The 22,143-nt window shown below is 38.4% G+C and overlaps 2 protein-coding genes across 2 annotated transcripts in view; one reads left to right on the top strand and one right to left on the bottom strand.

Moving 5' to 3' along the window:
- Positions 1-17,542, bottom strand: part of LOC102252219 (coiled-coil domain-containing protein 170) — a 25,073-nt gene extending 7,531 nt beyond the window's left edge. Inside the window, exons 1-5 of the mRNA XM_005874064.2 lie at positions 17,474-17,542; positions 16,236-16,364; positions 12,557-12,813; positions 6,721-6,856; positions 2,664-2,852 (exon numbers count right to left, since the gene is read on the bottom strand). Coding sequence (XP_005874126.2) covers positions 2,664-2,852; positions 6,721-6,856; positions 12,557-12,813; positions 16,236-16,364; positions 17,474-17,542 — 780 coding nt within the window. The remainder of the gene's footprint in view (positions 1-2,663; positions 2,853-6,720; positions 6,857-12,556; positions 12,814-16,235; positions 16,365-17,473) is intronic.
- A 3,200-nt stretch (positions 17,543-20,742) lies between these two features.
- Positions 20,743-22,143, top strand: part of MTHFD1 (methylenetetrahydrofolate dehydrogenase (NADP+ dependent) 1, methenyltetrahydrofolate cyclohydrolase, formyltetrahydrofolate synthetase) — a 54,320-nt gene continuing 52,919 nt past the window's right edge. The window contains exon 1 of the mRNA XM_005874033.2: positions 20,743-20,953. Coding sequence (XP_005874095.1) covers positions 20,913-20,953 — 41 coding nt within the window. The 5' untranslated portion in view covers positions 20,743-20,912. The remainder of the gene's footprint in view (positions 20,954-22,143) is intronic.

Raw genomic sequence — 22,143 nt, 5'->3', positions numbered from 1 at the left:
ACTCCCAGTCAGGGCACATGCCTGGGTTGTGGGCTCAATCCTCAGTGTGGAGTGTGCAGGAGGCAGCCAATCAATGATTCTCTCTCATCATTGTTGTTTCTATCTCTCTCTCCCCCTCCCTCTCTGAAATCAATAAATATACATATTTATTTATTATTTTTTTAAATATATTTTATTGAATTTTACAGAGAGGAATGGAGAGGGATCAAGAGTTAGAAACATCGATGAGAGAGAAACATCGACCAGCTGCCTCCTGCACACCCCCTACTGGGGATGTGGCCGCAACCAACGTACATGCCCTTGACCGGAATCAAACCTGGGACCTTTCAGTCTGTAGGCCGACGCTCGATCCACTGGGCCAGACCGGATAGGGCTGTACATATTTAAAAAGTCACCAATTGGAGGTGAATTTTATCACAGATAATGTCTTTTATCACAGAGAAAGACAGAAAGCTATGAAGATAAAAAGATATGTCATGTTCAGACTAATATGAACTAAAAGAAAATTGCATTAGTAACCATAACTTCTGAAAATGGAGAATTTAAAGCAATCCTATATAATAAAAGGCTAATATGCAAATTGCCCCCTTGGGAGTTCGACTGCTCATTATGACATGCGCTGACCACCAGGGGGCGGCACAGAATGAAGGAAGGCCCCGGCCGGCAGCCTGGGGAAGGAAGGCCTCCATCGGCCCTGATTGCCGGCCAGGCCTTGGGACTCTTTATCCGTGCATGAATTTCGTGCACCGGGCCTCTAGTATTTTATAAAGGACAAAAAAAGAAAATGTTTTATTGTGCTTAAAAGAAAAGATCATCATCATATGTGCTTCAGTAGGCAATAAAGCAAAAACTGACGGAACTGTAGAGACAAATGGATAAATCAAAAATATAGTTGGAGAATTTAGCATACCATTTCCAGAATCAAGGAATAATCAGAGATACTATCTAAACCATGAATAATATGCTTGAGCATTAGCTATTTATGGAAATTTATATCCAACAAACAGAGAATACATTTTTTATAAGCACAGTTTCAAAAGTATACCGGTATTGAATTATAATGTTGTACACCTGAAAATTATATGTTATTAACTAATGTTACTCCAATAAATTTACTTTAAATATATATATAATGCTGAGCAGTAGAATAAAATTTTTAAAAAAATATATATTTTAGCCCTGACCGGTTTGGCTCAGTGGATAGAGCGTCGGCCTGCGGACTGGAGGGTCCCAGTATTTGTCATATATGAAGTATTGAAAAGTGACCTTATTTTTAATTGTTCACTATTCAACTCTTGTTAAAACCTGCTTGAAGTTAGCTAAGTATCAATATTTAAAATGTATAGATCTTTTTTAAAAAATATATATTTTATTGATTTTTTACAGAGAGGAAGGGAGAGGGATAGAGAGTTAGAATCATCAATGAGAGAGAAGCATCGATCAGCTGCCTCCTGCACACCCCCTACTGGGGATGTGCCCGCAACCAAGGTACATGCCCTTGACCGGAATCGAACCTGGGACCCTCCAGTCCGCAGGCCGATGCTCTATCCACCGAGTCAAACCGGCTAGGGCTAGAATAAAATTTTTCATGCAATATCATTTACACAAATTTTAAATATATGCACAAAAATCACATTTAAAAGAACATATGTAAACAAAAGGATACACATTATATACATTAGATTAGTCAATGTATTGAGAGGAGATGGGAAAGGAATTAGCAGAAGATGGATTTGTCTTTGGACTCTGTGAAGGACATTGTTAATACCACTTCATTAAGTGCTGAAAATTTTTTAAATTGAGTGTTCAATACATATTGGATAAATGAATGAATAAACAAATGGACGAATGGAATGAGAGACTAAATGAGTGAGTGGTGAGTGAGTGAGATTAAACTTTGAGCCATAGCAATTATAAAAATAATATAAGATAGGTCTGAGTATGATGAGCACTTCTGTGGAGAGGTAGTGAAATAGACTATCTCCTGAAAATAAATAATATTGCATCCTACCTATTTCCATCCCACTTTTAGGATTGATTTTTTCCTTATAGATTTAGAGAAGCAGAAGGTAATGGTCTATATAATAATCATTTGAGGAATATTTCCAATACCCATCATATCTAGCTGAATAAGTGCCTAAAATTCCACCTTTGACCTCCTTTTCCTCTAACCCTCTTTTTAAGGTACATTAAGAAATACATTAGCCCTAGCCTGTTTGGCTCAGTGGATAGAGCATCAGCCTGCAAACTGAAATGTCCCAGGTTCGATTCCGGTCAAGGGCACATGCCTGGGTTGTGAGCTCGATCCCCAGTGGGGGGCTTGCAGGAGTTAGCCGATCAATGATTCTCTCTCATCATTGATGTTTCTATCTCTCTCTCCCTCTTCCTTCTTCTCTGAAATCAATAAAAATATATTTTAAAATAAAGAAATACATTAATAAAAGCCCTCAAAATAAATATCAAATATGTATAAATGAGAAAGGGAAGATATGAAGTGAGGAGAGGTTTTTTGATAAAATCAGAAGGGTTTGTAGCAAATTTTCCTCTCTTTTCAATATTAAAAAAGTATAAGTAGTATTAACAGCTTTAAACATTAGATAATATAACAAAATATGATCATTTTCACTGCCAAAGAAATGCCGTATACTTCACAAAATTCTTACTTTATTCCTGCCCAAGTCTAATCTCGCTTGAAAAAAGTCATTAACAGCAATTTTTCCCTCCAGACATTTCAAGGGTCTTTTTTGTTCCCTACGCTTTTCTTCAGTTTGGGATGATTCTTCGTGGTGATGATGCAGCTGTTCCAGTCGCTTGGTGAGCAACTGAATTTCCTGCTTAAGGCCTTCAGCTCCCTGTAAAGAAAAAAAAATAGATTAAACTTCCTGATGGTCCATGATTTCTATTTCATTTCAATACTGTGCAAGTTCTACTGTGCTGATATTGTAGAAAAATTTACTAAATAGATGCTGGTTTCAGAAATAGGAAGGTTTGACATTTTAGTTCAAGCATGTCAAACTCAAAGGCTAACACGGACCAAATAAACAAGGTTTATGTGGGCCACAAAAAAACAAAAGCTTCAATTTTCATAGAAATGTAGGCTTATTTCATAGAGACATGCTGAATACAAAGGGCTGAAATAAAAGAGTAATCGTTAACGTAAAATAATAGAACATTTTAATAAAAATTAACATTTTTTTCTTGAACATTAACTTATCAGACACTGAATAACTGCACAAATTAATAAGCGTAACACAAATAAACCTATCTTTCTTATTCTCCAAAAGCGAAATATTTTCTGTTGCCCACACCAAACAAGTCAATACAAGACTAATGACGTAGCAATCAGCTGCTAAAATATTCGCAGCTAGTATTAGTGGAGAGAAATGGTGTGCCTGCGCATAAGGCGCGTAAGGGAAATGAAAGCAACATGATTATAGTAATCAGTCATTAGCAAACATTGTAGTTTGTTAATAATAATTATGTGTAACAGGATATTGTTAAAATTAAGTTACAAAATTTTTATTAAAACATTTCTTACATACCGTTATATTGGCTGGGCTGCAAAAATATTCGTTATGGGCTGCATGCAGCCTGCAGGCCGAAAGTTTGACATGCTTGTTTTAGTTAATACTGAGTAATAAACTTGTATGATGAATTTAAGAGAACAGTGTAAAGACATTTGGAACTCTACAATAAACAGGCTACTGTGTAGCAGGTTTTACTAACACATTGAATTAAAGCAATACCCATCTTCCTTTGAATTGTAGGGTGAAGAGGCATGAAATTTTACAAAGTGATTTGAACACAACAGGGAAATCTCATTTAAACCTGAAGGTTCAATCTCTTAATAGACTTGACCAATAAATTTAAATAACTGATTTAACTATTTATTTTACTGCACTGACTGAACACTTTGCTCACAATGGAAACATTATCTGCATCATACCACTATTTTTAAGCTAGCATTTATTGAGCTTACACTTAGCTGTACTAAGCATTTATCATGTATTTACCCATTTAATTGCAACCACTCTGAGATTTGAACTATGCCCCCCTCCCCAATCCTTCCTCACCAGCCTCCACTCCCACCAAATTTTACAAATGAAACTAAGGCAAAGAGTGAATAAGTAACTTGCCTAATAGCAGAGTTGGCAGTGGCAGAGCTGAGATTCATACAGGAGCTCAGTGCTCTTAACAAGCACACTATATACTACCTCTGCTGTAATAATGGACAGCCTCTGCTCTTTTACTACTCTAACAATAAAATCAAAATTATCATTTAGAGCCACAGGGTTTACTGAATCAGCTAATATCAAAATCCACATCTTAAAAGAAACAAATCTGAAAGAATAACTTGTCTGCAATATACTTACAGACTTCAGAATTGCTCATTTGCACCAATTCCCTGAATTCTCTCTTTCACAGCTTCCTCTGTGCTGGGATGGGGACAACACTGCTGCTTAGAAAAGAAGCCAATTGACGAAGGAATTTCTGATAGTGGGATTGTGCAGTTTTAGTTCCCCAGCTGAATGAATATGGAGGTAATATTTTTGTTTTTCCTTATGGATCAAATCTTGTTGATATTTATCCCAAACTTTCTGTTCATCTTTTGGATCTTCAGAGTAAAAAATGTCTCTCTCAAAGTTCTTGGACGGGATAGCTTTATCTTTTTTCTAAATATGCCAACACACATGTTACACTTCTCATTCGATGATTCCGATGATTCTCTCTCATTATGGAGGTAATATTTTTGTTTTTCCTTATGGATCAAATCTTGTTGATATTTATCCCAAACTTTCTGTTCATCTTTTGGATCTTCAGAGTAAAAAATGTCTCTCTCAAAGTTCTTGGACGGGATAGCTTTATCTTTTTTCTAAATATGCCAACACACATGTTACAGTTCTCATTTGATGATTCCGATGATTCTCTCTCATTATGATGTTTCTATCTCCCTCCCCCTTCCACTCTGAAATCAATAGAAAATACATATTTTTTTTAAAAAACCAAAAATATTTTTAATTACTTTAAAATACTTTGAAAGCAGTTCTAATTTTTTTTAAATATAGTTTTATTGACTTCAGAGAGGAAAGGAGAGGGAGAGAGAGACAGAAACATCACTGATGAGAATCATCGATCGGCTGCCTCCTGCACGCCCCCTTATGGGGATTGAGCCTGCAACCTGGGCATATACCCTGACCGGAAGTTGAACCATGACCTCCTGGTTAATAGATCAATGCTCAACCACCAAGCCATGCCAGCCGGGCATTTCTGAAAATTTTTAATGGAATACCTCACATTAATTGGATTATGGGCCTTGTTTTACATTCAGATTATATAATAAACTGTTATAGTCTAAGAATTTAAAAATAAACTTTTACCAGTTCTTTGACAAGTGTCTGTCTCCCATCATTCTCCAAAATTCTTCTATAAGATCTTCTACTAATCCTGTTAATTGCCATCTATGAGTGACCAGACTCACTTCTTCCTTCTAAAATGAATTCATGCCATAATTTCTGACTCCAATGTTCAATGTAGATAATCCAACCAATTTAGCTTTAAAGTTCATTGCTTCTGTTTCAATAACTTTCACCTACACCTTTCTTCAATACTTAAACCCAGATCTAAAAACCCAGATTTGTCAGCAGCAAGAAGTAAAACACAACAGAAATTTAAAACTTCAATATTTTGCTATCTAATAGACACTTTTTCTCCCAGCTCCCTATCAGCTCTATACCCTCTAAGCTTTTCTTCAACTTCTCCTTGCACTTTCTCTCCATACTTCAGAAAGGCTTCCAGTCAGCCATGCTGTACTGCTTCCTTTTATCCTCGGAAAGAAGATGACCAACAAAGCACTCAACATTGCCAATTGCCTCCCAGTGTAACACAAAGTAATAAAAAATCCTGTCTCTGAAAAGATCAATCAAGATTTTTCTGGGGCCTGGCTAGTCTAGCTCAGTGGTTGAGCATCAATCTATGAACTGGGAGGTCACAGTTCTATTCCCAGTTAGGGCACATGCTGGGGTTGGGGCTCAATCCCCAGTAGGGTGTGTGCAGGAGGTAGCCGATCAATGATTCTCTTTCATCGTTGATGTTTCTCCCTCTCTCCCTTCCTTCCTCTCTGAAATCAATAAAAATATATATAAAAAAAAAGATTTTCTGGGGCTTCTGGTCAAGATGGCGGTGTAGGTAAATGTGATACTCTCTGCCTCCTGCAACCACATCAAAATTTACAACTAAAATACAGAACAATGATCATTCAGAACCACCAGTATTACATGAAATGTTAAAGGGTCTTCTTAAAGAAGAAGAAAAAGGATTAAAAATATGAACAATAAATGGCAATAAATACATATCTATCAACAATTGAATCTAAAAAATCAAAATAAATGAACAAGCAGAACAGAAACAGATTCATAGATACAGAGAATATTTCAGTGGTTGCCAGATGGGATGGAGGGATGGGTAAAAAAGGTGAAGGGATTTAGAAGTACAAATTAGTAGTTATAGTGTACTCATGGGGGTGTAAAGTAAGGCATAGGGAATATAGTCAATAATATTCTAATAACTATGTATGGTGTCAGATGGGTATGAGATTTTTCAGGATGATCACTTATTAAGTTTTATAATGTCTAATCCCTGAGGTGTACACCTGAAATTAATATAATATTATAGTCAAATGTAACTGAAAAAATAAAAAGATCAATCAAAATTTATTCTCACCTTTATCTTGAAACTACCCAAGGTGTCTTCTTGTCCTTTCACATTCATATAAGGAGTGAATCGATTAGCACCTGCTAACTTTTTCTCCAAAAGGTCTGCTTTTTGCTCTGCCCTTTCTCTTTCAACCAGATGTACTCTGTGTAAGAAAGCAGTAGGTAACAATGTCATGAAACCAAGTCAGTATTCAAACTTCAATTAAAAATAATGAAATAAGCCCTGGCTGGTGTGGCTCAGTGCTTAGCATGTCAGCCTGGGCACCAGAGGATCATGAGTTTGATTCCCAGTCAAGGACATGTACCTGGGTTGCAGGTTTGATCTCCAGCCCCAGTTGGGGCATGTGCGGGAGACAACCAATCAATGTCTCTCTCTCACATCAATGTTTCTCTCTCTACCCCTCTCCCTTCCACTCTCTCTCCATGTGCCTTTGACTGGAATCAAACCAAGACCCTTCATTTCACAGGCCGACACTCTATCCACTGAGCCAAACCAGCTAGGGCTAAGCCTGTATGGAAAAAATATCCTCACTCCTTGGATAAGGGTTAAAATAATATTAATAATAATGAAAACAAATATTCCCCATTAAAAATATAGTAAATATTTGTATCAAGTAAAAATGTGACTATTTCTAAGGAGAGACTAGAAATGGTAGAGAAATGGAGAGAAATACAATCCAGTGTTAAGTCCTGTAGTAGTTACCCTGGGGGAGGTCAATTTTGAAACCATCCTTTTCAAGGGGAAATTTGAGTATGAATATTTGCCTGCCACTACTGGTAATAGTGTGATGATCAGGAGGTTCCACATAAATACAAGTACTCCTATTTTAATAACACCTGAATGGGCTCTTCTACTGGGATTTGATGAGGGAAAAGGAACTAGAAATAATGATACAGCAATAGGAACAGCATATCTAAAAACGTTATTTATTATCAAATATTTAAACAGCTAATTATTTGGTTCTTATTTGATTACAAATTGCAAGGTATTGGTAATATTTTCTACCCTGTAGCTAGGTTAAAGTTTCAATTCATCTTCCATGATTTTTATGTCCTTTTCTAAGAATTGCATCCTACAGAATTAATGAATTTGAGTTAGGTCAACAGAAATTATCTAAACAATCTAAAGAAAAAAATTTAATTCAAAAATTATGTTAGAGACAGGTAGGACACACTCAATAGGTATAACATACCTGTAGGTCTAACATATTGTAGCCATAGAATGAGAATAGAGACAGAATGGGACAGAAACAATATTTGAAAAAATAATTTCCAAGAATTTTCCAAACCTGATGAAAGACATCAATTTATAGATTCAATAAATTCTGCAAATCCTAAGCCTTGCCAAGACATATAGTCAAATTGTTATCAATTAAAAGCAGTCAGAGAAAAAGCACACATTACCTCAAAAGTACAACAATAAGACTGATGACTGAGTTTTCAACAGAAGCTATAGACGCCAGAAGATAACTGAATGACATCTTAGAGGGCTGAAAGTAAAAATACTGAAATCCAAGAATTCTACTAGTATACACAATAAAAAAAATACCCTTCAAAAAAAATGAAGATGAAATAAACATAGTTTCAGAAGGGGAAAAAATGGAAAAATTGTCAGAAGAACTGCATTATAAGAAACCTACAAACAATTTCTCAGGATGAACAAAAATTATCCTTAGTGTGCACAGAACTGTAGGAAGGAATGAAATGCATCAGAAAGAGAAAATAGGAATTTATACTGGCAGTTAATTAAAATGATAATATCTTATGGGATTCATAACACTTGAAATGTTAAAATATATCATAACAATAGTACAAGAGCATGACATAGCTCAATGAAGTTGAATTGTCATAAGGCTTTTATTTTGGAATATCATAAAAGTACAGATCTAAAGTAAATAATAAATATGCATTTTGTAATCATGAGATCTAGATAAAAACTAAATGATAAAAGATATTACAGGGGGGAAATGGAATTAAAAAAAGCGGATTAATCCAAAGAAAATGGTGAAGGAGTAATAAAGGAACAGAGAACAGATGGGAAAAACAAACAATAAATACTAATATGGTAGAGTTAAATCTAACAATTAAGACAGAATCATGCCCTGGCTGCTGTTGCTCACCGGTAAGAGCATTGGCCAGCACACTGAAGGGTCCCAGGTTCAATTCTGGTCAAGGGCATATATCTGGATTGCAGGTTAGATCCCAAATGGGCCACATGCGGGAGACAACTGATTGATATGTCTCTCTCACGTCAATGTTTCTCTTTCTCTCTCTCTCTCTCCCATTTTCTCTCTCTTTCTTTGTCTCTCTCTCCCCACTACCCCTCCATTCTCTCAATGGAAAAAATGTCCTCAGGTGAAGGTTAACAACAATAAAAATAAGACAAGATAATCAGATTGGGTTAAAAATAAAACATCTAATGCTAAGTTAGCATTTTGCAAGATATATACTTTAAATATAAGGACACAGAAACATGCAAATGAAAAAATGGAAAAAGACCTACCATGAGAACAGTATGATGATGTAGCTAAATTAATACCAAAGTAGACTTTAAAGCAAGAACTATTGAGTTGTACACTTTAAGTCTGTATGGGTTTTTTTTGTGTTTATTTTTAAAATATATTTTTATTGATTTCGGAGAGGAAAGGAGAGGTAAAGAGAGATACAAACATCAATGATGAGAATCATTGATCAGCTGCCTCCTGCATGGGGATCGAGCCCGCAACCGGGACATGTGCCTTTGACTGGAATTAAACCAGGATCCTTCATTTCACAGGCCGACACTCTATCCACTGAGCCAAACCAGCTAGGGCTAAGCCTGTATGATTTTATTGACCAGTGTTGTCACCCCAATAAATTCAATTTTTTAAAAAAAATCTTCAAATGGAAATGTTAAGAAGTGAAAAAACAACAACTGTTTAGCCATTTGTCTGTTTTTTAAAATGATATTGGGTTTGTAAAACTATATCAATAATATTTTATTATTAGATCCCTAAATCACACCACATACAAAACTTAGTCAAGATGGAACAAAGACATAAATTTAAGTGCTAAAACTATAACTCTTAAAAGAAAACATACACGTAAATCTTCACAACCTTGGATTAGGCAGTGATTTGTTTCTTAGGTATGATGACATCAAAGACACAAGTGACAATAAAAGATAAACTTCATCAAAATTAAGAAATTTTGAGCTTCAAAAGACACCATTAAGAAAATAAAAAGACAATCCACTGGTGGGACAAAAATATATGCAAATCATATATCTGATAAGGGTCTGGTATCCAAAATATACAAAGAATACTTACAATTAAATGATACAAAGACAACCCAATTTAAAAATAGGCAAAGCATCTGAATAGTATTTCTACAAAGAAGATATACAGATGGCCAGTAAGCACATGAAAAGATGATCAAAATCTTTAGTCATTATATATATGCAAATTAAACTTATAATGAGATATGACTTCATATCTACCAGAATGGCTATAATGAAAAAGATGAACAATAACATGCTGGTGAGAATGTGGAAAAATTGGAATCTTCATATATTGCAGGTAGCAATTTAAAATTGTGTGACTGCCTTGGAAAACAGCCTGGAAATTCCTTTAAAAGTAATTTTAAAAAGTTAACCACAGAGTTACTTTATGATCCAGCAACTCTTCTCCTCAGGCATACATCTAAGAGAAATGAAACATATAGCCATATACAAACCTATACAAAAATGTTCATAGCAGCATTATCCATAAAGCCCCCCTCTCTAAAGGAAACCCAATGTCCATCAATTGATTAATGGATACACAAAATGTAGTATACCTATATAACAGAATATTATTCAGCAATAAAAAGAACGAATTACCAATTTATGCTGTAACATGAATGAATCTTGAAAACATTGTGCTAAGTAAAAGAAGTCAGACACAGAGACTATATATTGTATAACTGAACTCATATGAAATGTTCAGAAAAGGCAAGTCCATAGGGAAAAAAAGTGAATTGGTGGTTGTCAGAGACTGGAGAGGGTGTATGGAGAGTAACTGGAATGGACATGAATGAGGTTTCTTTAGGGGGCAATAAAAATATCTCGGAATTAGATAGTGGTGATGGTTGCACAACCTGTGAATTTACTAAAAACTACTGAATTGTACACTTTAAAAGGGTGAATTTTAATGGTATATGAATATGTCAATAAAATTTTTTATATAAATTAATTTTGAATTAAGCATTATGTGAAATTCTTCTAATTTAAATTCTGTGATCAATCAGGAATACAGACTTCATATACTATTTGCAAGCTTATGACAAACAACGTGTGAAAACAAACTAGAAAATTCCTGACCCTTGGAGCCTAGTGCCTCTGCCAAGTCTTCCGGAGCAAGCGTGAATGCCCTGTAGTACATTGTGGAGACGATCAACAGTGCTGCATGCAGAAAACATGCAAGCATGCCCTATAAGTCAGTTGCCCAGTGGGAAGCAACACGTTCGGGGAGGCCAGATCCTGTGCTTTACTCTGAAGATTGTAGCAAAGAAGTTTGATGAGGACCACCTTCAGGCCCAAAGTGATGAATGACTGCCTCCTAGCCTCAAGAAAAGATTTTCTTCTAACCAAATAAATTTTAGATATTTCAGACCTTTCCTGTGGCCTGGTCCTATATCCAAAATTCTACAGAAATTATAGAGTTTCTATCAACTAAGGAAATTGGGTAAAGGAGTAAGTAAACTTTTAAATAATAATGGCCTGGTTTGTGTTAAGTAGTTTGAACTTAAGAGAAATAAAAATCTTACCACCAAAAATACCAAAATGCAGTTCCTTCATAAGCAAATTACTATTGTTTCTATACCTGAAATATTGTATGTGTTTTATTTACTGGATATTTACATTTTGGGAAGGAAAACATTTTTTTTCATGTAAAAATTTATATTTGTAATTTGTTCTTCCTAAGATTTTTTACATGATAACACAATTTGTTCTTTTCTCGCGAATTTACAATCCTATATAATAAAAGGCCAATATGCAAATCGACCGAACTGCAGAACGACCAGTCGCTATGACGCGCACTGACCACCAGTGGGCAGAAGCTGCACTCTCACAGGGGGAGCGCCACTCAGCCAGAAGCCCTGAGCCAGGCTCACAGCTGGCAAGTGCAGCGGCAGTGGTGGGAGCCTCTCCCGCCTCCGTGTCAGTCAGACATCCCCCCAAGGGCTCCCAGACTGCGAGAGGGTGCAGGCCAGGCTGAGGGACCCCCCCCAACCCCCTGCACAAATTTTGTGCACGGGGTCTCTAGTTTCTAAATAAAGATAAGCCAGTAAAATTGGGGGAAGAATAGGTTTTATTAATCAAATGATGTCTTTCTTTTTCTAAATGAGAAGATTTTGTTTTATTTTTAACATTAGATATGGGAACTGTTTCTTAGTAAACTTGTTTGAAAAGATTAATGTGTTATAAAGCAGATTTTATCTTTGTCTTATTAAGTTCCTCTACTTTATAGTTCTGATTGTACTCTTAAAATGCTTTATTTTAGCCCTAGCCAGTTTGACTCAGTGGATAGAGCATCTGTCTGGGGACTGAATGGTCGTGGGTTCAATTGTGGTCAAGGGCACATGCCTGGGTTGTGGGCTCAGTCCCTGGTAGGGGGTGGGGCATGCAGGAGGCAGCAGATGAATGATTCTCTCTCAACATTGATGTTTCTATCTCCCTCTCCTTCTTCCTTCCTCTCTGAAATCAATAAAAATATTTTAAATGCATTTTAAATATTTCAGGTTTTTAAAAAGATCTTTATGACTTACAGACATTGCAAATGATTAAAAACAAAGTAATGTTGTGGGGGGAGATAATTCCCTACCTTAGACGGTTTTCTAGCTCTATAATTCTTTCATTTAGATCCAAGTTGCCTCTTTCAGGAGTCTGATTATTGATGCTTTTCAAAGATTTAACTCTAGTTAGAGAAGCAATAAGAACCTTTAAGTCCTTGATATCATTTTTCAGGGAGATTATCTGGAAAGACTGTTTCGAGTTATCTTCTTTATAACTTTCTAGCTCATTCTTCATATCTTGCAGTGAACTTTCTTTTATGAAAAGTTTATTTTGAAGATTTCTTAGCTAATGAGAAAGGAAAAGTATTACTTAAAATCATTTATAATTTTGGTTTTAGAAAATTCATGATCTTCAATCAATATGGGTATTTAAATTACATGCTATAATACAATAAAACAAAAGCTTTCAAATCTAACAGTATATTCCAATATTAATACACTTAAATTATATCAAATTGATACATTTGAATAAGTGAATTTATTCTCATCAACATTAAAGTTATTTAAGTCTTCTTGATTATATATTTTTAAGACAAATGAAGGAAAGAAGAGCTCATAAAGTTATTAAGAAAAGCAAGAGGGATGTCTTGTGAGAGGGGAAGCGAAACAAGAGAGCCCCCACACGCTGCTATCGGAAGGAAAGGATCAAAAAGGACTGAAGAGTGAGGTAAGTGATTTCATTATCTTTGGGTAACATTTTTAAAATCTCTGCTCTTCTATCTGGTACGTGAAGAAAGTTCACTAGATGAAAAAAAAAATTGAGGTATTTTTAGAACTCTTCACATGTCAGATCTCAACAAATGTTCAGTTGTAACTCTATTCCTATCCAATATATCCCAACTTCTGGTAATCACAATAATTGTTAAAATCCTGCAGCATTACCTTCCTTATTTTAACCAGTTAAGTCAGGGGTTCTCTGCACTGCAGTGGTTACCATTCACCTAAGATACTATAAAAATAATGAATGCCCCCTGGAATTTTGCAATGCAGTGGTCCCATTTTCCAGTACTATGATATAAGAACTGTGTTTTAAGATCTCATTTTCAGTTATGCTATTGTTAGGATACTGTTAAGATATGTTCGTGAAAAATAACTAAGGCAGCATGAGTCTCAGACTCACACAATATTGATTTCTAGAGTACTTGCCAGTTCTTAGTTGTTTTTTACTTCTTCCATAGGAACAGTGATTTGCAAAATCTAAGATTTTAAAACACTACTGTGTTATTTTTTATGTCAAAAAACCCACAAAATTTGAATTGTTTGACTGGATTTGGACATAATGAATTGAAATATGTTCAGGACTTAGCTAAATGTATGCATCCCCAAAATTGAGATATAGCCAGTTGATAAAAAATTATCAACAAAGGACTCAGATCTATAGTAAAGAATTCTAATTTCTCAGAAAACAATCCAATTAGAAAATGGGCAGACTTGAAAAGAAACTTTATCAGAAAGAATATATAGATGGAAAATAAATACATAAAAATATATACATCATCAGTCATTAAGGATATGCAAATTAAAACTACAAAGAGATATCACTACACGTGTATGGGAATATCTAAGCTACAAAATAGTGACACCACCAAATTTTGGCAAGGATGAGGAGAAACTGGATCACTCATACATTTCTGATAGGAATGTAAAATGGTATCACACTCTGGAAAATACTTTGGCAGTTTCTTATAAAACTAAACATGCAATTATCTTCTGACCCAGCTATTACACTTTTAGGGATTTATTTCAGAGAAATAAAAAGTTATGTTCATACAAAAAACCTATATATGAAGGTCCATAGAAACTTTATCTGTAATAGTAAAAAAAAACAAACTGGAAGTAACCCAGATATTTGTCAACAAGTGAATGGTAAAACAAACTGGTATATACATACCATGGACTCAGCAATAAAAAGGACCAAACTATTGATACATGCAACAACTTGAATAAATCTCCAGGAAATTATGCTGAGTGAAAAAGCCAATCCCAAAAGATTACAAATATATAACTCTATTTATATAACATTTTTAAAATATATATATATATATTTTATTGATTTTTCACAGAGAGGAAGGGAGAGAGACAGAGAGTTAGAAACATCGATCAGCTGCCTCCTGCACATCTCCCACTGGGAATGCGCCCACAACCCAGGTACATGCCCCCGACCGGAACCGAACCCGGGACCCTCCAGTCCGCAGGCCAACGCTCCATCCACTGAGCCAAACCGGCTTCGGCATCTATTTATATAACATTTTAACAACAGCTTTATTGAGATATAATTTATAAATTCAGCTATTTAAACCATATAGTTGCAAGGTTTTTAGTATATTCATAATTGTGCAGCCATATTGAATTGTTTTTCACTTTTAAAAAATTGAGATGATTCACATACCATAAAAATTTACCCTTTAAAGCATAACACTCAGCAGCTTTTAATATATTCACAGGTTGTGCAACCATTGCCAAGATCTAATTCCAGAACATTTTCATTATCCTCTAAAGCAGTGGTTCTCAACCTTCTGGCCCTTTAAATACAGTTCCTCATGTTGTGACCCAACCATAAAATTATTTTTGTTGCTACCTCATAACTGTAATGTTGCTACTGTTATGAATCATAATATAAATATCTGATATGCAGGATGGTCTTAGGTGACCCCTGTGAAAGGGTCGTTCGACTGCCAAAGGGGTCGCGACCCACAGGTTGAGTCTAAAGAAACCCTATACCCATTAGTAGTTACTCCTTATTATTCTTTTCCCTCTCAGCCCCTGGCAACCACTCATCTTCTCTCTCTCTCTCTCTCTCTCTCTCTCTCTCTGTGAATTTGCTTATTTTAGATGTTTCATATGAATGAAATTATACAATATGTTGCTTCTTGTAATTGGTTTTTACTTAGTATAATATTTTCTATATTCATCCATGTTACAGCATGAATCAGTACTTCACTCCTTTTTGTTTGAATAAAATGCTATTGTATGGATATACCACATTTGTTTAGCCACTCATTAGTTGATGGACATTTGAATTATGTCCACTATGAATAATGCTACTATGAATATTCATTTACAAGTTCTTGTGTGAATGTATATTTCAATTCTCTTATGTATCTACCTAGGAGTGAGATTGCTGGCTCACATGGTAACACTATGTTTAGCTTTTAGAATGTACAACATCTGAAATGATAACATCTTAGGAATGGAGGAGAGATAAGTGGTTGCCAGGGGTTGAGGGTGAGGGAAGGAAATGGGTGTGAATAGAAAATGGCAATAGGAAGGATATTAGTGGTGTTGTGCAGGAGACAGCCTATCGAATCGATGTTCTGCTCTCACATAGGTGTTTCTCTCTCTCCCAACTCTTCCTCTCTCTCTAAAAGTCAATACAAATATCAAAAAACAAAAACAAAATACAAATGCTTAATATATATAACTTATTAGATAAATTTTGAGTGTGGCAGTTTATAACCAATTTTCTAATATCCTAGCACTTGGCAGTCAACTTAAAAGCACTTAATTATGTACCATCTTCAAAGGGATTTCTCTGGCAAAAGATAAATTAATATCTAAATTAAAGCTCCTCAGTGATGAGAATATTGAGAAAAAAGCAAAACTGAATTGAGATAATACTTTGAGCCCTTTATCAGAATGTGCTTTGCCCCCTACTTTTACAGAGGATGTACTTTCCCATAGTATTTTATTTTCAGATAATCCATATACCTCAGCTAAAAGATTCTTGTTTTTCACCAACAAACCAGCAAGGTCAGGATGGTCTGGGTCAGCAGTCGTTTTGCTGTATATGATTGGGTTCCTGGTGGAAACTTCTTCAAGAGGTGGATCAAAACAAGCCTACAAAGAAAAATTACAAATTAACTAAACATGTACTCTGTAGATCAACCCACAATGTTCTAGCCTACACAAAATCAAATAAGTAGCTCTAAATAGAATACAACTGTAAAACATTCACTTTAACAAAATACTTTGGCAGTTTCTTATAAAACTAAACATGCAATTATCTTCTGACCCAGCTATTACACTTTTAGGGATTTATTTCAGAGAAATAAAAAGTTATGTTCATACAAAAAACCTATATATGAAGGTCCATAGAAACTTTATCTGTAATAGTAAAAAAAACAAACTGGAAGTAACCCAGATATTTGTCAATAAGTGAATGACAATAGGTCTCAGAAAAAAAAAGCAAGTAACATGATCTATACTTTTATTTTGATTATTATCTCATTCACTATGTAAAAATCTTATCTCTCCTACTATATTAAAGGTACCTAAGATCAGGATATATTTCTGATGTATCGCTATCATCCCATACTAGGTGCCAAAACTACAGATTGAATAAAGAACCCAACAGGAAAGAAACTCTACATACAAAGTTAACTTATATAGATAATAGAACTTTACTCCCAAACTAATCTTATAAAAATATTAAAAAATGTATAAGGAGACTAAAGCAAAAATTAACAAAATAAAGAAATATGGCATAATTATCCTATGATTTTAGGTTTGCACATGACTATTCTATTTTTATGCACTCATAAGATTTGTCAATACTTCAAATTAGAAAGATAGTCTGCTATGCTTCATATAGTAGAAAGTAAAAACCATACATAAATTTTGACCATATCAGGCACAGAGAAAATTTCAACTTCAAGGTCGGTCCTCAGAAGAAATCTGAATTGCCCAATATGAGTGGCTTCCCTGCACAATCTACCAGTAGAATGTTTCCACATCAAAGAAGCTGTTGCTAGGGGAATGCATCACAGAGGTCCAGGGAAGGGAAAGGAGGATCTCTAAAAGTGGTACTACTAGTAAGACCTGTGGGTCTGTATTTCCCCAGTCAATGAAGTGAAAACAAAGTGGTTTCATCAAGCATTAGAGAACTTCAGAACTCTTAAGAAAGTGACCCCACTGAAAGTAACCATTCTGGCAAATGTGAAACTCACATTTTGGGTCTTTCTTTTGAGAAATTCTTGGAATAAGTCAAATTTTATATTCCAATACCTACACCTCATCAAGGGAGAAGTACTTTGAGAGGAGGAGAAAAATGATGATTCCATCTACTATTCCTAAACTTTAGGGGTCCTCAAACTTTTTAAGCAGGGGGCCAGTTCACTGTCCCTCAGACCGTTGGAGGGCCGGACTACAGTTTAAAAAAAAACTATGAACAAATTCCTATGCACACAGCGGCGGCAAAAACACCCAGCGGGCCAGATAAATGTTTTCGGGGGGCCGCATGTGGCCCGCGGGCCGTAGTTTGAGGACCCCTGTGCCTAAAGTAAAGATGATTTGTCTGAAATGCTGATATCTTATTCCAGGGATGTACTTTTATGTCAGAGAAAGTATATCCCTATTATATATTCTTGATATGAGAATCACTAGGATTATATTTCAAATATCATCTAATCTAAGAGTTGTCAACTTTGCCCGTACATCAGAATTTCAAAGAAAACTCAATATATATTGATACCCTGGCCCCAGTAGGGTTACATGTGGGAAGCAACCAATTGATGTGTCCTTTTCACATTGATGTTTGTCTTTCTCTCTCTCCAACTTTTCCTCCCTCCCTTCCACTCTCTCTAAAATTCAATGGAAAAAATATCCTCAGGTGAGGATTAACAACAATAATGTATATATTTGAAATAAATAAATAAAAGTAACCCAGATATTTTGTCAAATCCAGTGACCTGAAAAAATTCACTATCTCAAAGAATTAACTGTATCCCCATGTTCATTGCAGCATTATTCACAATAGCCAAGACTAACTAAGTGTCCATCAATGTGAGACAGGCTAGTAAGCCCGGACACGTGGAATAGAGAAACTGAGACAAATAGCTGAAAAACTGTCTGAGAAACTTACAGCCAGATAAAGTAGGTCACCTCCATAGCGATGACATCTAGGCCTCAGTTATATTGCAGCTCCAGGCCCAGAAAAGCAGCAAAACCAGGTGGGCAAGGCCAGGACCAGCTGCAGTGACTGATGACCCCCTGCCCAGGCACTGACCAATCAGTAGAGGCCACAACCATGAAAGAGCACACCTGGAAAACTGGTGAATATTCTGCTGAAACCCTCCTGCGGCCGCCCCGAAGATTCCCGCCTGCAAGAGAGAAAAGCCTCCAGCCAAAGAGTCCAGCTCATGCTCTCCCTCTGGGGAGCAGCCTGCACATTCCCTTTCCCTTCGTCTTCCCCAACTTTCCCCCCAGGGCATGCATCTCCTAAACTCTAAGGGACCCCACGAGACTTGCAACCAGGGGAGCAATGGGCAGCAACTGCTCACCTGGGCTAACCTGTCTTCAAGGCCCCCTTTTCTCTGACTTCCCAGGGAGCCAAAGCAGCCCAGCCTGTGCTCTCCTGTTGCTTCTTCTGTGCTAAGCCCTTCCTTATTTCACTGTCCCCAGTTTTAATAAATGTAACCTCACAGTCACCTGGACTCATGTTGTGAAATCTTTCCTACAGGAAGTCAAGAACCCACACACTACCATCTGGCCCTAGGCAGGCTCGGTCAGGGCCAGGTCCCCTGTACGGTAACAAATGGATAAATGGATAAAGCCATTTTTTTAAAAAGGAAATCCTGCCTTTTAAGACAACAGGGATGGACCTGGATGGCATCACCTTACGTGAAGTCGGAGAAAGACAAATACTGTAAGATGTTATTTGAATGTGAGATCTAAAAAAGCTGAATTTATAGAAATACAGTAATGGTTGACAGGGGCAAGGGTGGTAGGGAAATAGGGAGATGGTAGTCAAAGGCTACAAACTGCCTACTATAAAGTTAATAAGTCCTGGAGATCTAATGTACGGTGTGACTATAATTAACCATACTGTATATATATTTGAACGTTAAGAGTCAACGTTAGCCTGGCCGATGTGGCTCGGTGGATGGGCATCCACCTGTGAACCAGGTCACAGATTCCTGGTCAGGGCCCAGGCCAGGGTTGGGAGGTTCGATCCTCAGTAGAGGGCGTGCAGGAGGCAGCAGATGGATGATTCTCTCTCATCATTGATGTTGATCTCTCTCTCCCTCTCCTTTCCTCTCTGAAGTCAATAAAAAAAATTTTTTTAACAGAGTAAAATTTAAATATTACCACCATGCACACAAAAAGATAATTATGTGAGGGGATGGAACTATTAACGACCTAATTGTGATAAGAATTTTGTAATAAATACGTGCATTAAAACCATCATGGTGTACACCTTAAACTTACATACATGTCCATAATACCTCAAAAAAGCTGGGGGCGGGGGTGGGGGGACTTAGGAGACCTGAACAATTGATTTCTGAGCTGTATCGGATGACTGTAACCTAACTCATAGGACTCGGGGCATGTGCAGAACCAGTCCTCACAAACACCCAGCTGCCTGGGGTCCTCCAGTCCTGCCGCCCCCCCCCCCCCATCTCCCGTATCCTGCGGAGCGGACGCCTACGGGGAGCCGAGCTGCCCTTCGCGTCCGTTCTCCAAGCCCGTCTGCGCGGGGGTCTGACAAGGTCGAGCCTTGCTGGCAAAGCGGACGACCCGCCCTCGCACTGGCCAACCCCGGGCTACCCCGCACACGGAGGTGACCCCGCACACGGAGGTGACCCCGGACACGGAGGTGACCCCGGACACGGAGGTGACCCCGCACACGGAGGTGACCCCGGACACGGAGGTGACCCCGCACACGGAGGTGACCCCGGACACGGAGGTGACCCCGCACACGGAGGTGACCCCGGACACGGAGGTGACCCCGCACACGGAGGTGACCCCGGACACGGAGGTGACCCCGCACACGGAGGTGACCCCGGACACGGAGGTGACCCCGCACACGGAGGTGACCCCGGACACGGAGGTGACCCCGCACACGGAGGTGACCCCGGACACGGAGGTGACCCCGCACACGGAGGTGACCCCGGACACGGAGGTGACCCCGCACACGGAGGTGACCCCGGACACGGAGGTGACCCCGCACACGGAGGTGACCCCGGACACGGAGGTGAGCGCCCGCGAAACCGATCTCCCGCGAGACAGCCCCTCCGCCTCCGCACCCGATAGGCCGGAATAGAGACCCCGCCCCCTCCTCAGCGGTTCCCGGCCCCACACGAAGGCGCCGTCTGAAATGACTCCTTCCACCAGCCACTCATTTCTTCCCTCCAGGCATCACGGAGTTCAAACTCCCGCCGCATTCCAGACCCTCCACCCCCTCGCTGCTACCAGACGGAGAGAAATGCGTTCTTTCGGACTGCGCAGGCGCAGGCAGGTGCGGGCGGGGCGGCGGCGCAGGCGCAGAAGCAAGCTCCTCCTCGGCGGTCGCTAACCTCGTGGGCCGGCTCGGCTGTTCGCTGCAGCGAGGGGAGTCCAGCCTTGGTTTTGGCGGCATCCATCGTGGGCAGCGGACTAGGAAAGGTCATGGCGCCGGCGGAAATCTTGAACGGGAAAGTGGTCTCCACGTAAGCACCTGTCGTTGTCAGGGCGCGTTGGGCTGCAGGCAAGGGTTCTGAGCAGGGTGTGCAGGTCAGCAGCAATGGACCCATTTTTTTTTTTTTTTGCGGGAGGGAGACCTGGAGCGCAAAATCAGACCATCCCGGTGGGCAGGAAGGACCTTGTCCTGAGCCCTTCACATCGGAAGACTGGTCTCCTGTAGCTGAGAAAAGGGGCTCGGGCACAATCCGCGTTTGCAGATGGGCTGTCTGTGGCTGTGCCCGCTGGCGACGGTGCTTCTGGGACAAGCCCTCTTACCTGGCCCGCTCTGCTCCCAAAAGTGCGGCTGCTGACAACTTTAATTTCAGAGAGGAAGGGACAGGGAGAGAGAGAAAGAGAAAGAGAGAAAGAAACATCAATGATGAGAGAGAATCATTGATCGGCCGCCTCCTGCACACGGGGGATCGAGCCCACCACCCCGGCATGTGCCCCGAGGGGGAATCTAACCTTGACCTCCTGGTTCATAGGTCCATGCTCAACCAACTGAGCCATGCCTGCCGGGCAGGGGCTTAATTTTCCCTTCAATTTAATACTCCTCTAACAACCATCTCCGTGTCCTGGTCCTAGAGTTACATTCTAGTTTGGCTCTTGAATTTTGACAATATTCCATATTCCATTTGACTTCTTCCTGTGTTAGTTACCCCCACTGGAATACCTAGTGGATATGATTGCCAGGCTTACTCCCAGGAAGTGATCCCCCTCTGCTTTTTGTGTAGGAGGTGACTAGTGGAGAAAGATGAGGCTGGAAGAGAGAAAGACGTACAGGGTGGTGCAAAAATAGGTTTACAGTAATAATAATGCAAGAATAAACGGTTTCACATAGTCACAACTGTAAACCTACGTTTGCCACGCCCTCTTGCAGGTTGCTCTTGGGACCTTGAACCTCACCAGTTATTTTGTAACTGCTGTAGTTGGCAACAATAACTCCTATGAACTCCTAATTTTGTGAGTAGAGACTTTTTAGTGAATTATAGAGTCGTTGGTGACGAAACCCACCTTGGAGCAAAGTGATGGTTTCCTGGAGAAAGAAAGTGAAGTGTGAATTAGATTGTGGTGACTCACACTGGTGAGGAGAAGCCCCAGGCTTTTAGACTAGAAATCACAATGCTTATATCAGGTTGCTTTTTTTTAATAAACTTTTTTTTTTAATTCTTTATTA

This window comes from Myotis brandtii, unplaced genomic scaffold (genome assembly GCF_000412655.1).
Source record: "Myotis brandtii unplaced genomic scaffold, ASM41265v1 scaffold423, whole genome shotgun sequence".
NCBI lineage: Eukaryota > Metazoa > Chordata > Mammalia > Chiroptera > Vespertilionidae > Myotis > Myotis brandtii.
The sequence above is the reverse complement of the archived record's forward strand: the minus strand, read 5'-3'. Positions and strand labels throughout refer to the sequence as shown.